This window comes from Euprymna scolopes, chromosome 31 (assembly GCF_053919585.1).
Source record: "Euprymna scolopes isolate OS-2025 chromosome 31, ASM5391958v1, whole genome shotgun sequence".
NCBI classification, from domain to species: Eukaryota; Metazoa; Mollusca; class Cephalopoda; order Sepiida; family Sepiolidae; genus Euprymna; species Euprymna scolopes.
The window spans coordinates 53,438,973-53,454,916 of NC_136512.1; the positions used below are offsets into that span (position 1 = coordinate 53,438,973).

General features: G+C 33.1%; 1 protein-coding gene across 5 annotated transcripts in view; it reads left to right on the plus strand.

Moving 5' to 3' along the window:
• Nucleotides 1-15,129, plus strand: part of LOC145255744 (breakpoint cluster region protein-like) — a 182,716-nt gene extending 167,587 nt beyond the window's left edge. For all 5 annotated transcript variants that reach the window (XM_080114383.1, XM_080114385.1, XM_080114386.1 and 2 more), the window contains 5 exons: nt 4,426-4,487; nt 7,061-7,138; nt 7,666-7,800; nt 12,038-12,143; nt 13,928-15,129. In XM_080114383.1, the coding sequence (XP_079970509.1) occupies nt 4,426-4,487; nt 7,061-7,138; nt 7,666-7,800; nt 12,038-12,143; nt 13,928-14,120 (574 nt within the window). In that variant the 3' untranslated portion in view covers nt 14,121-15,129. The remainder of the gene's footprint in view (nt 1-4,425; nt 4,488-7,060; nt 7,139-7,665; nt 7,801-12,037; nt 12,144-13,927) is intronic.
• Nucleotides 15,130-15,944: the final 815 nt, after the last annotated feature.

Genomic DNA, 15,944 nt, shown 5'->3' on the forward strand with positions numbered 1-15,944 from the left:
GCAAGTCCTGGCAACAAATACTAGAAAGAACAGTTGGAAATAAGTCATACACGATCAACTGTTACTATGCAATTTTAACAGCTATGTACCTTGAAAACGGAGCTGTTAAACCTGACATAGTGATTACAGGATAAGAAGGAGAAATAAGTAATCTTAGTAGAAGTCAGTGTCCCCAATAATGCCATGTTCAACCGGGCCAAGACAAGAAGATAAGAAAATACCAAGGTTTTCTGTACGACATGTAAAGTATTTGGAAAATAAATCAATTAAACAAATAAAGTGGGGGAAGAAAAACAATTATTAAAAAAGCATACAAAAGATTAAATTAAAATTAAATTAGGTAATTGGTTTAAATCTCATTTAAAAAGTAGAAATACGAAAATAGAGGCCATTATTAAATTTGAAGGCTATCGAAAAAAATAAAAATAAAAAGTAGATATAAGAGTGGTAAATCCAATTGCTTAATCTTTTAAAATAGAAATTATGAGTGTATTCACATATGTATAACAGGCGTATTTTGCCACCTGAAGGTGAGCTATTTTGGAATATTTTTTAATTACATAATATTTGAAATTGTCCAAATGGATATGAAACAATTGTAATGCATAAAGAAATACACCATATGATGTTCTCATTTTATATCTTGTTGTCTTGATTTTTACGAAAATGTGATATGCATGCTCGATTAAGAAAACTGATAATCATGAAGCTTAAATAATTGTGTCAATTAATTTTGACTTTGATTTTATTGGTATATAAACATTACCGGAATTTTAATATATTAAATTTTGGTTGAAAAATATGAATGTGGTACAACTGTTCCTTATAGTGAGCTGAAATATATGCTAATGAACACAAAATGTTCTCAAAGGAGGAAATCACATTTTCACCAAAGAATATAGTAATACCAAGACATAAGGTATGATGAATATGATCCAAGCAGTGAACGAATTCATTGAAAGAATCAGATGGAGGGGTTTACCACTACAATACTAAAAATGAAGACGACAAGAACAGTGTCACCACGCAGGATAAAAATACAGATGAAAATTTTACAGAAGAAAACAAGAAAATAAATTACTGCAAGATGTACAAACTTAAGATAGAAACTACACAATATGATGTTCTCATTTTATATTTTGTTTTGCTGATTTTTGTAAAAATATTATATATATATATATATATATATATATCGCTCTTTATTATAGAGTAGAGGATTTTAAGTAAACATTTATTAAAATTGGTAAAACCTGAGTCCCGCCGTTACCTGGGAAAATGGAGAAACCAAAATTCGTAGTCCTTATAAGTAAATTGACTGGAAACCACGGGAAAGACATTTTTCGACTAAAATGCAGAGCATTTATCAACGATATAGAAAATGTCCGTAAACGAAACGATATGAAAATGAAAAAAAAATACCATTGAATAAGAAAACAATAAAAACCAGTTGTTAATAAATAAAACATCTTTTCGAAAACTAATATACAAATTAGTTAACCTTCTAACAATAATCTATGCACATAATTAATATATTGTATTTTGAAATTGGAGATAGCATTTTAATCTTACTGTCAATGCAACAAACTTTATCAATATATATATATATATATATATATATATATATATATATATATATATATATATATATATATATATATATAAAATAAAATAAAAATATAAAAAATTAAGAAAGTTATGAATTTTTTTAACCATCAGCTTCTTTTGGGACACTCTGTATGTATATATATATATATATATATATATATATATATATATATATATATATATATATATATATATCTTACTTCACAAGATCTCCAGCTACGATATAGCTGGAAATGTCTTCTCACTTATTAAATCATTTCTCTATGATAGGTTCATAAGAGTAGTGGTTGATGGGCAGAAATCAGAAGTTCTCAGTATTAATGTTGAAGTCCCTCAGGGGTCCATCTTGGGCCCAACTCTCTTCCTGATCTACATTAATGATCTTCCAAATAACATCCTTACATCATTCGTAGACATTTATGCTGATGAAACTACTACCTATGGTAGCACATCTAAGACCGTAAACGACCAAGTTCTCTCTGATTCTCTCCTCTGAATTTGAGCAAGTGGTACAATAGGGAAAGAGGTGGCTTGTTACTTTTAATGCATCTAAAACCAATCTTTTATCTTTACATCATCAACGCTCTGATCCCCATCTGGCATACATTGAAATGAATGGCTCTCGTCATGTTTTGATAAGCTTCTGATCTTAAATGGAATATGTACATCAAATCTGTTGCCAAGGCCACTGGAAAAATGGTGGGATTCTTCTATCGATCCAGTATATATCTCACTGCTGATGCAATTCTCTATCTATATAACAGCCAGGTACGTCCTAGGATTGAGTACTGTTGCCCATCTGGGCAGGAGCAGGAGCTGCTAGAAAGGACTTATCCTGCCTTGATGGAGTTCAAAATAGACTTTGTAGCTTCGTAGGGGATGTCCTTTTCTCTCTCCTGCAACCTCTTTTCACAGAAGAGATGTTGCGAGTTTGTCTCTGCTTTATCGTTATTTTTATGGCAAGTGCTCGGCTGAGCTCCATCTATGGTCCCCTCTTGCTAAACTTTCACAAGAAACAACCGTCTAGCAGAAAACACTATCACTAATTTCCCTTTATCTATACTCTAAACCTTCATCTATACCTAAACCTAAACGTAGATTCCATGAGCAAAGCTTCTTTCTTAGAACTGCACCCCTATGGAATTGTCTTCTGTTTTCCTGCTTTCCAGCTGACTATAATATGGTTGTCTTCAAATTTAACGTAAACAAGTTTTTGATGAGCCGTTCCATATAAGTAAACAAATTTACCGAATTTCTATTAACGATTACTATATTGTCCAATTTCTACTGTACACTCTTTAACTCTTTCCTCAAGTGGCCTCTTGGCCTTGATAAGTGGTGATGCCTCTCTCTCTCTCTCTCTCTCTATTTATTTATGTGTGTGTATGTATATATATATATATATATATATATATATATATATATATATATATATATATATATATACTGGGCGTCCCAAAAGAAGCTGATAGTTAAAAAAAATTCATAACTTTCTTAATTTTTTTATATTCTCATTTTATTTTTTCAGATCATCTAGAGTAACCCTTCCAAGGTCATCATGAGTCGTTACACTGCCAAGGAGCGGATATTTATTGTAGAGTCGTATTTTCGATTGAATGAGTCAATATCAGAAACTCAAAGAGAATTTCGACGAAACTTCAAAACTAGAAATTCCCCTACTCCCAATGCAATAAAAGTTATAGTGGCTCAATTTTATGAGCAAGGGTCTGTATATGACCTCCCTACATCTGGTAGACCTCGTACGGCAAGAAGTGATAAGAATCGTCAGAGATTAGCAGAGAGTGTGGCCGAGGATCCATCCAAATCAGTAAGAAGGAGATCAAGTCAAATTGGGGTCTCTCGATCATCTCTTCTCAGAATGCTTCATAAAGAGGGCAAATTTCCATATAAAATTCAATTGGTGCAAGATCTTCAGCCAAACGATCTGGAAAAAAGGCTGGAACACGCCATGCAATTCCAAGATTTGTCCAATGGGGATCCAAACTTTCTCAAAAAGCCTATTTTCATCTGAATGGGTTCATAAATAAGCAAATGCCTTTAAAAACAATATAGAGGAGGAAATTAGGTCCAAAGCCCTGAAACATTAAGTGATGTGCTGGACAATGCCCTGCAGAGAGCACAAGAGTGTGAAAATGAAAACGGTGGACATTTGAGTAACATCATTTTTCATAACTAAAATTAGACCTTGTGAAAAACATACCCTAGGTTAAGTTGTGTAAATAAAATTAGAATAAGTAGACTATGATATCTTACTAAATCTATAAAAAAATTACGGAGAGGCTCATTTACCTACATATGAAAATTGGTAAGCATAACTTAAATATTCAGGAAGTTAATCAAATTTAAAATCCATCAGCTTCTTTTGGGACACCCTATATATATATATATATATATATATATATATATATATATATATATATATGTGTGTGTGTGTGTGTGTGTGTGTGTGTGTGTGTGTGTGTGTGTGTGTGTGTGTGTGCATATATATATGTGTTTGTGTGTGTGTGCGTTTTATACTAAAATGAAAAAAATCACCGAAGAGGAACACAATAAAAACAAATAGTTAATTAATGAGATATCCTGTTACAAAGCAATAAGCAAATTAAATAATTTCTCAACATTGATCGCAATCAGTATATTAGAAAGCTGTTATTTTATTGTGGATATGGTATTAGCGTTTTAATCTTACTATCAGTGCAATAATGGCACAACTTTATGAATATACGAATACGGACACGCCATTTTCTGTTGAATAATATCGATTTAAAAAAATGAAAAACTATTTCTTCTTTTCTACAGACGAGAATGTCGAAAAATACCTATAATTGTGACAAGTTGTGTGGAAGAAATTGAATTGAGAGGTAAGAAATGTTGGTACTTTTTTACATTGAGATACATGCAAACTATACTATAACAATTCAAAATAAGATAACGGGAACACTTATGGGTATATTTATCAATTGAAAATATTAGTGCACACTAAAAATTGCGGAAAATTTTCGAGTAGAATTTTAATAATAAATGAAATCATTTCTTTCTTATATTTTACTAATACGTTGAACGAACACTATATATTACACGGCACAATTGCAGCACATCACCCTCCTTCACGATTCAAACAAAAGAGAAAGATCTAATCAGCTTATCTCTTGCATGTTATGAGGGACCTCTCGTTTGTGTCATAATATCTTGCACATGTAGTTCCTTTTACAATGCCTCCCCACAGGACAGAGTTAGACGCCAGGGGCGTTTTTTAACGTGGAGGAAAAGAAACAAAAATTAAAATTTTCTCAATCACGAAGGATTTCTCCTCCGCTGACAGAGAACAAGAAATTAAATTGCAGTATCTAAAGAACAGATACTACACCTTGATCTCGGCCCGGAGGCCAAGAACATCTGCTCTTATGAGATTATGTACATATAATTATGCACTCTAAATTGTCTTCTAATTGAATTTTCAACTATTTTGGTCTTATGTGTAAAAATAGCGTTTTTAATATTATTTTTACGGCATTTAAAAATTGTTGCAACACACCGGCATTTAAAAATTGTTGCAACACACCGGCATTTAAAAATTGTTGCAACACACCGGCATTTAAAAATTGTTGCAACACACCGGCATTTAAAAATTGTTGCAACACACCGGCATTTAAAAATTGTTGCAACACACCGGCATTTAAAAATTGTTGCAACACACCGGCATTTAAAAATTGTTGCAACACACCGGCATTTAAAAATTGTTGCAACACACCGGCATTTAAAAATTGTTGCAACACACCGGCATTTAAAAATTGTTGCAACACACCGGCATTTAAAAATTGTTGCAACACACCGGCATTTAAAAATTGGTGCAACACACCGGCATTTAAAAATTGTTGCAACACACCGGCATTTAAAAATTGGTGCAACACACCGGCATTTAAAAATTGTTGCAACACTATAAAATTCAAAGATAAAACGGTATTATGTAATCGAGGAGCCGAAAATCTTCATCCTCGTTATAAAAGTGTTGGTTTTAGCTGACATATAGTTTGAAAATTAAATACATGCCTACAAATTCATGTTGACAAAGCGTTATGACTTTTATAAACAAGAATCATTAAAGGCAAGGATTTTTGCCTTACGTGATTGGGGTTCGGCTTAATTGCGACGTCATTTTATGAAATTTGTTATTGGCACGATACTGCGCCAAGATAAAAAAAAAAATAAAGAGGTCCATCTCAATCGATGACAACGACAACACTTTTTAGACTATGGATTAGTCTGTAAAGACCAAAAACAACTGAGAGACAGGAGATAAGAAGAAGAGAGAAAACTTAGGAAAAATGTCCAGTGATTTATGGGTCACATTATTATTTTCGACTAAGGAAACAGCGCTATTATTATGTTTACTTTAATCCAATGGAATTGAATCCCATTAAAGTCAAGGTGTAAGCGGTTCTGTGATCGAGTTTCCAACATTTTCAAACTATTTCAGAAATATATATATATATATATATATATATATATATATATATATATATATATATATACTTCAAATTACGTGCCAAGCAAAGGCGGACCTTTTCATGATGTGGATGGGGCAAGTCGGACTCAGTTTCACTGCTCAATTGGAGTTCAAGATCATGATTTCTGCTACAGTTACATAGACGAAATGTAGATTTGAGATGAAGAGTATAAAAAGCAAAAGTGTCGCAAAACAGAACACTAATAAGAAACTAATAAAAGAAATCATTTTATATATCTGTTACTAAATACTTGATGTCTGTCTGAAGCAGAAACTATACTATTACTTTCTATTATTTTTATTAAATTATACTAGTATACTATCTCTTAATGCTCAATTCAAGATGTAATAGAGCATGGATTCTCAAATGCAAATGTATGGGAAATAATGTCACCGATAAAGAAAAGTATAAAAAAAAGATAGGAAGAGCCCGTTAGAGACGACGATCACGTTAGAGACGTGGATGACGTTCAAGATCACGTTAGAGGCATGGGTGACGCCACAGCCGTAACGAGAAGTCACGCGTGACAGACAAATGATAAAATAAATGTTGTTAGTACGGGAAAAAATGAGCTGAAGTTCTTTTTTATTCTTTGTCTACTTTGCGACTGAGGCTACAACGTGTTGGTTCCCGAACAACTTTACAAAGTGTGCAGTATCTGTTCAGGTTTCATGAGACTATTCTTCCCAGATATTATATTTTTTTTTTTTGTTCTTTTTAGGGGGTAGCATACATCAACAAGAAATTGTCACAATGGACTATTCATTAGCAAATTCACGAACTGACATATATATATATATATATATATATATATATATATATATATATATATATATATCGTAGCAAAACATGTGAGAGGATGAAGCATATCATTGCTAGTCGTTATAATTATATAAGATACACGTGTGTGTTCTTTCAAATTGTAGGTCTTAATGAAATAAATCTCTACAGCAGTGAAGGCAATTCTCAGCAAGTGAAAGACTTGATGGCTTCTTTTGATTTATGTAAGTTTTTCATTTTTAACATATCTTTTACGTCTTTCTAGCTTCTTTATTCTTTGACAGATTTTGTAAATGTTTAAAATTCGATGTTTCTAGTGGTTACATAATTGTAATTGATATACTATTAAAAAACTATATTATGTTAAGGTAATCGATATACTACCTGTATTAAAAAGGCATAAGTTTGTTCGTATGTAAATAGAAACATATGATTAGTCGGTAAAAAAGGAATAGGGAGAGTACACATTACTAAAATAGTAGATTTTACCCTGTTAATATCCGAGTTCGAATCTCAGGCAAGTCTGACGGATTATTGGTACTTTTACAATACAGTATAGTTAACAATAAAATTGAAAATCAAAAATAAACAAAATATACCACGAATAACTTTTACCAAGTGTATTCAAATTTTGTTTTCTACAAATTGTGAATCACTAATTTAAATGATAAGTGCACATTCTAAAAATTTTCTGGAATTTTTTATCCTCCTTTTTCAGATCTTATGACAGCAATTTGTAATTATTTTTTAGGTAGCTTGACAGGAAGACGCTATCTGAAAGATAAAAAATATAGCGCTATCACAATTGGACGCCTGCTCAAGAAGTATTTGGAAACTTTACCAGCCCATCTGGTGACTAATCCAAGCAGCTTTCTTGCGGCTTATGGTAAATATCAATGTATACTTGTTATACAATGGTGGTCGTAAGTAATTATTAGGGCTGTGACAACAGAATATTCTTTTCATTCTTCGACTTAAACACACTTAATCAACCGAGAACCATATTCATCTATATAAAAACATATAAGATATTAAGGGATAAATACTCAAGAGTCAAAACAATGAAAAGAATATGCTGTTGTCACAGCCCTAGTAATTACCTATTTTCTTTTGACTGTAACATCGTTAATACTTCAGTATTTCTTTTGTTCCATGTATCATTCGAAAGCAGAAATAATATATTTTCATAGCATCATTGAACTTAAAGAACAAATATGAGCTACCATTGCTCAAGTGATGTTGGAGCTGTGGACCAAAGTCTGTCGCTCAGTGCATGAAACATTAGCAAAGTGAATTGTAATCCATGGAGAACACACAAAGCTTTAATAAATATTTTTATGAACATCTTTTACGTAGGAAAAAAACTTAAGTGTATCATGTGCTAGTTTCTATATTGTAGTTATATATTTCTTATTATATTATTATATAGTTACTTATGGCAGCAGACCCAATATATATATATATATATATATATATATATATATATATATATATATATATATATATATATATATATATATATATATATATATATATATATGTATATAAGAAAATTTACCAGACCTGTTTAATGTAAAGACTCGATGAATGTGAACAATGGAGCATATATAAAAAAAACAATGGCATTTTAAATTCCAAGGATCAAGTCTTTATTCATATTTTTACTTACCAAATTTCCAAAGATTAAATGTAAAAAATAGTCTGTTGTCTATGAATGGGTCTTTTGGTTACTTTGGGGAACTGTTTTCTATGGGAAATGCATAAATAAGTTTGTTTGTTTTTTGTTTTGTTTTATTTTTTGTTTGTTTTGTTTTTGTTTTTGTTTTTTTGTTAAGAGTTACATTGAATTCATGGGAGAGTATTTGGTAAGTAAAAATATGGATAAAGACTTGATCATTGGGATTTAAAATACCATTGTTAAAAAAATCGAGATAGGCAATAAAACAAAAATTGTATGCAGATTCATGAGAATTCATTTTGCAAATCTTAGAGTTACATTCTACATTGTTTTCTGGTACTTTTGCATTTTGCGCACCTGATTTCCGTGATGTTGGCTCAGGTTCGACTGGCAACTCATGTAAACTGCCGGAATATGTCGCACGCTTATCAAATGTAAAAACGCTAGCAAACAAAAATAATATTTATTGGATACTAATTACAATGGAAAACAAAACCAAAAGGTAGCAAAACAATCAACAGTCAACCCCTCCTGTAAATTTCATGAATGAATATTTTAAATTTTTGTTTTAAATAAGTAGAAATATATTGGTTTATTTTTGTTTTGTTTTTCTTTTCAATAAATTTTTTTAAGGAAAAATGAGATTTTTTTGTTTACATTTTTTTCTTTTTTTTTTTTTCAAGAAAAGAACATTTTTAGGAAGACATGTTTTAGGGTAAGGGTTGGACTGATTAAATTTGTGTGTGATTAAAAAATTAATTATTAAAAGTTTATCTGCTTTGATTTTTATTGGCTAAGCATGTTTGTTATTGTTTTTAATTGGCTGAACAACTTGATCGGTGCTCGGTATACTTTGGCCGTTTATGTCAGCTTCCGGTCAAACCCGAGCCATCATTTACAGAAATTCAGTGCACAAAGTGTAAAAGTGCTTATTTTTCAATGTAATCGTGGTCGGCAGAGACGACCATTTCAAGGCAAGCGTTAAATATGTCACGTGCTTTGGCGACCATGATTGTGTCTATAGCAGTGAACGCCTGTTTCGGAGAATCGAATGTGTTGTGGGTGTGATTGTTGTTCTTTGAATCGATTGTGTGCCAGACAAAATAGTCAAGGGGATTGTAGTAAGATGCTAAGGAACATTGTTGAGCAGCCATGGCTAGCTCATGTTTACTTTGTGTACAGGAGCAAAGTCCTACTGAAAGAATTAGGGCCGTTTTGTTCATCCCAGCACACTCGTCAGCATCACCAATCTCCACGGCACTTTTTGGTATTTCATTTACTTTTACCCATGTATCGGATTTTGCTGCAACATAAACTGATCCGATATTTCACAATGAACTAAAACTCTTGATCTTGTTTGTTATTTTGATGCTATCTTGTATGTTTGTCTCCGTACACACTAGATGACGTCGCAAATGGATGACGTAATCCACTAAAACAGGTTGAAGACATCGGTAAGATCTTCTATGACTTCATAAATAAATTTAATCACTTTGTGGTCTATTCTGTCTAAGAGTCGATGAAAGACATCGAAAAAAGATCTTTTATGGCGTCATAATTTATGAAGTAACGAAAGGATAACGGTTTCTATTAAAACAGTAATCCATGTGGACAGCAACTGTACATGTTTACTAGACGGAGAGATAGGGTGACGAAATGATAAAAATGCACACACACAGATATATATATATATATATATATATATATATATATATATATATATATATATATATATATATATATAAACACATATACTAATATTTTCATGCATATTAATGTTTACATACATAACGCACACGGCGCCAGCTGAAACAAACATGGGTACTTGATTCCTTCTTATAAATACTTTCTTTTCTCTAAAACGTTCTCGGACTCTTTGAACTCTCGAACTTTTTTACAAACATTTATTTTACATTATTTTAACCCATTAGTGTCCATATGTTTCTTGAACTTATTACTAAAAATATTTTGTAAATTTAATATTGAATTGAGAATGTACAGAGTTTGTTTGTGTTTTTTGAGAGTGTTCAATTAGCGAAATAAGAGGCCAACATATTTATTGAAATGGATACGTACAAAAACTTTAGAAACAAACTCGAGTATCATATAGCTGTAAGGTTCCCAACAATCAGAGCAGATATGGATAGCTAATCTTCAGCGTTACACACTGACAATTGGAAGATTATAAACCAGCCTGTAACGGTAAAGATTAGATGTCTATATATTTTCCAATTTCTGTTATTCTGGCAGCAGTATCACTATGAAACCTCGGGTCTAGTCTGTTAAGCAAACCTCTTTGTTTGTAAATAAACAAACAAATCGAGCACTGTAAAAATAGCGGTCAAAATGTTTATATAAATTTGATGAGACCGTTTTCAGGCGCCGATTCCATGGGACAGTGGCTATCAACTAGATGGTTGTAGGCTCAATTCCTGACTCGGGATGGGTGCTAATCTAGCCGCACTGAAGAGCAATGATGCAAAGAAACAGTCTGTCTGTGGATTATTGTAATATGGTCTAGGTGCCTTCTATAATATAAATCCCACCTGTCTGTTTAAATGTATGTATGTATGTATGTATGTATGCTTAAAAGTTTCAAATGAGATGACGGATTTTCACGAGATCGGTATCATTTTGAAGCTCGACACTTTGGACAATAAATATCGAAAAACTGACCAACAACATTAATTCCTTCACCCTAAACTTGGTACTTTTCTAACAGGAGGATCGCTTTTTTCGGCGATATTTTCGAAAGTCATCCCCTTTTTTCGATTGTCCAGCCTTAATTTGAACTTACGTCACTTCAGGTTTGGCGATAGGCGCAACAGCAAAGACGCCACTCCCCCCTCCATTCTTTACTTCCTTCGCGGTACGGGTTCGAGCCTGCCTGCCTACTACCACTTTTTTTCTTTTTTTTTTTTTTTTTTGCTCAACACACATCTCCAAGCACCCAGGCAGAAATGATGAGTCATCTGTACTTCGATGACCAGTCACGGAGAGCAACCGCACTGAACACTATGCAGGTTCCATCCAAACAAAAAGAGGAAGAAGAATAACCGAAAAAAACTATTCTATAGGGATAGTTTGCACGACATGATGAGGAAATTGCAGCGAATCTCGCTGGTCATAACAACAACAGAGGAAACAAAAAGAGACCACATGTGCAAATATTGGAAGGCGTCGAAATCGTTGAATATCAACGAACACCAATATCAAGAGAGTGAATATAACTTGTCGAATGCAAAAGACACCTTGGAAGATAAGCGACCCTTCCACTCCTGATTAAAAATCTATACCAACTCTAGACAGAAAAAAATCGCGGCAGACTCATACGTGTGTTCATAAATTCTTTTCTTTCTTTTTTTTCTTTTGTTGTATAATTATTCATTGTCTTGCTAAACGGGGTGCCAGAACCGATAAAATAAATGAATCTTTTTTTCTTCAGATTGTCCTGACAAGCAAATAAAACGCAACAAAATATTGAGCCTGGTTCGTCGCTTACCCGATACAGAGAATTCAGTGCTTTGTTATTTGATTGATCACATGATTAAGTAAGTTTAATATTTTTATCTTTCTTTAATAAGCTGTGAAGTAATTCCTAGAATCAACATTAGTCAACAAAATCAACATTAGTCAACGTAAGCCAATAAGTAAGTCTTTTTTTACTACAGCAAATAGTTATCTGTAAGATTACATGATAAACAATGTCTATAAATTGCTATTTGTGAACATAATTACATTTTTTTTCTGAAAGAAAAAATTAAACATGGCCGCCACTTTATTATCTTCGAATCTTTTATAGGAGAGATTGTTGCAAAGCTTAACTTTTTACATCTCGTATGAAGTCAAGAGCTCGGTGTTGGTTTTGTGCTGAGTCAGTTGAACTGTTTGACCGTGGTTGGTTGGTCGTCTGGGTGAAATGTCTTCTTCGAACAGCTGCGACCTGCGTCCAAGGATGATGTGGGCTTTATAGTCATCTTCCTCGCCTACTGTTCCTTTCTGCGTGTGCCTTAGGAATCACATCAGGGTCACCACTTGTTGCAGAGGGTTTAACAACCAGTTACAAAAACCAGTTGACCGTACAACTAAAATATTAAGGTACAGAGGCAAAAAGAAAAGGACAGCAAAGCAAAAGGAAGAATAACCAAAAAGGCTGGAGTCAGTTCAAAGACGACGGATTACCTTTTATTTATTTTCTTTACAAAAAGGAAATAAGTAAGAATAGTAACCTGCCGAGGACTGCAAGTGGTGCTGGAAGGCTGTAGGAAGGTGTGGCAGGTGCTGGAAGGCTGCAGGAGGATGCGACAGGCGCTGGAAGAGTGCATGATGATGCGGCAGGTGCTAGAAGGGTGTAGATGCAGCAGGAGTTGGAAGGCTGTGGGATGGAGCTGGAAACACAAAGAGCTGGAAGACTGCAGAAAGCACCAAGGGTCGCTGGAAGGAGCTGGACTGAGCTGAAGGTCGCTGGTTGGATCTCAGGAAGCAGACAGGCATTAGTAGTCTGACAAGGGCTGTTTGAACTACTGCTACTGCTGGTGCTGGAAAGCTTTGACTGGCCGCGTCAAAGTGTCGACTCTTACGCTCCCCCCCCATCGCTCCCGAATGGCAGTAGACATGCTGTATTTATGAAAAGGCATCGTTACAACACGCGTTTTCCCTTAAACAAATCCAAACAAAACTCTTTCATGGCAAATACTACTTCAGAAGGTGGTACACACCAGGGAAGGAGCTGAGTTTATCTGACCAGAATGAATGTTATAACATCTACAATTACACTCGTTATTTCCTATAGTGGTTTTAATAACACTTTCTATCCTGAGGTACATATTAAACTTCCCATAATTATAATACGCACTCACACACTCCTACTCCTAAAAATTACACCCATAAAATCGTTAATAAAATTCACAATCCAACTATATTTGATACAAATAAAATTCAGTCTATGCCTGACTTGTCCACCAAGTTTCATTCATGAATGTTTACCAGTCTTTGTTTTATTGTCACTGAATACAATATGTAAAATTGTCAATAATTTTGACAATTTTACTTCACTTTTGGGACTGCACTTATTTTGCCATAGATGACTGTGATGGATGTGTAAGTCAGCATTATTGATAGTTTTGCATTTTGTATCCAAGTATGTTTAAGATTGAATGACATCGGTAGACGTCAGATAGACTGAAATTTATGCCAAATATGGTTGGATTGAAGAATGGATTCTATGGGTGGTTTTATTTTTTTTCTGGGTTAGCCGCTATAAAACATATTCTAAAGTCTTTATTTTCTACCGAGTATACAATGTGTTTCATTTTTTTTCTTATTTTCTTTATAGTGTTAGCAAGAATCAATCGAAAAACCAAATGAGCATCGAAGCATTGGCAAAAGCTTTTGGTCCGTGTTTACATCTGAAAGAAAAAGCGACTGCAGCTGCAGAGCATGAAAATGAGATTGACAAATTCTCCTTGGTCATTGAATACATAATCAACATGAAAATGAATGGGTTGGATTTAAGTAAACAGGAATAGATGATTGATGAAGATGCATAATAATAATGAAACATATTCCTGTTCAAAATGTGGATTATATTCATAAATACAGGATGAGCTCCCCTTCAATTTTTTTCATTACAGATGATGCCACCCATGTAATCATTTATAGAAATCACATTCTTTTCTGCAATCCAACCATATTTAATTCAAACAAACTCCAATCTTCATTTGTCTACCAAGTTTCAGCCATGAATGTGCAATAGTTTCACAAACATTTATTAAAAAATGAGTCTCAATGTGTGCCAAGGATCATCTATAGCTAAACATGTACCTCTGGACTGTCAGGCTTTTCAACAATGTGAAAGAAAATACTATAATTCAAATGATCCATAGAACCTAGTTGAAAATACTAATCCAAGTAATATCTTAACATTCATTAAACAAATTCGATTCATTCAAACCAAAACAAAAAATCCCACCTATATGAATCTATTGTACAACTTGTGTTGACCTTAAATGGCCAATTGAGGTTGATATGCCGTAAACCAAACTAAACCAATAAGTTTTTTTTTTTTTTCAATGTTGACATTTTTTATCACTGCATTCTTATCAGTTCATTAGAACTGTGATGACCATCATCGTTTAAGAAATAGTTTAAGGTTGCTTTGATAGATATTATGTTTGAGATAACACTGCAAAAAATCTGGCGGAGGGGTTAAGCTTCTGTGAGTTTGAAGTCGATTCAGAATCATAATTGCTACTGATGAAACGATCGCCAAAGTGTCCACATATCTCTTAAACGTCAATAATAAACTGTTGGAACTAAAACAAACCTAAATTTGGTTGCCAAGACAGTAATAAAATGAAGTTTATTTGTATCAAATATGGTTCAATTGCAGAAATAATTGTGCATTTTATTAATGATTCGCATTTGGAGGGAAGAGATAACCTTGTCCTCTGTATATTTGTTATTTCTGTTGTATTTTGAAGATGTTAAAATGTATAGCATTCCTTTTTAATAAATGAAATAAAACTTCATTTTGAATATCCGCTTCCAATGTGTATACAAAAAATTAAAAATCGTTGGGAGTTAGAAGATGAGCATTTTGCATTATTCAAATGGACATATGGCCTAATATTTACAAGCGTTAGTTAACAATCAGTTCTAATTGACAATCTTTTGAAGGTTCAATCCTTACTACAAGCAATAATAAGGTAAATTAACACTGTTACTCGGTCATGACTGATGGAATGAGAACAATCTATCCTTATGAAGTAAATAAATTGTTCGGTTCAAAATTTAAGTTCCCAACTTTAACATGGAGATCCTCAAGAAAGCCGATGTTTAGGTTTTAAGAGGGTTTCTTAATCAGAAATGAACAGCATCACAGAAAACTAGAGAGAGGAGACGTGTTTTGAAAGTGCCGAATTATTTTTGTGTGTACGTGTGTGACAGAGAAAAGTAGATAGATAGTCCTTTAGGCATCCTCTTTGTTTGAAGTATTGTAAGAAATAAACACAATTATCTCTGTCAGGGAATTACGTGATTAGGTCAACTTTCGTTTCTAGGGTCATCTTTGACCTGTAGATGTCACACAAAGTTTTCCATTCGAATCATTCCTTTCATTATATTATAAACGTTTGCAAAAATATTCGTACAATATTACAAAACTTTCGTACGATAGTGCAAAATTGTTCGGCTGAAAAAACGAAGATATTGTTCTGTGAATATAAATAATTATTTTAATTTTATTTTAAAAAAATGATGTTTTAGAGTTAGTTCATCGAAATACAGACCAAACTTTCAAAAGTATTTAAACGTGTAATATTATAGTGGTAGTAGGAAGGCAGGCTCGAACC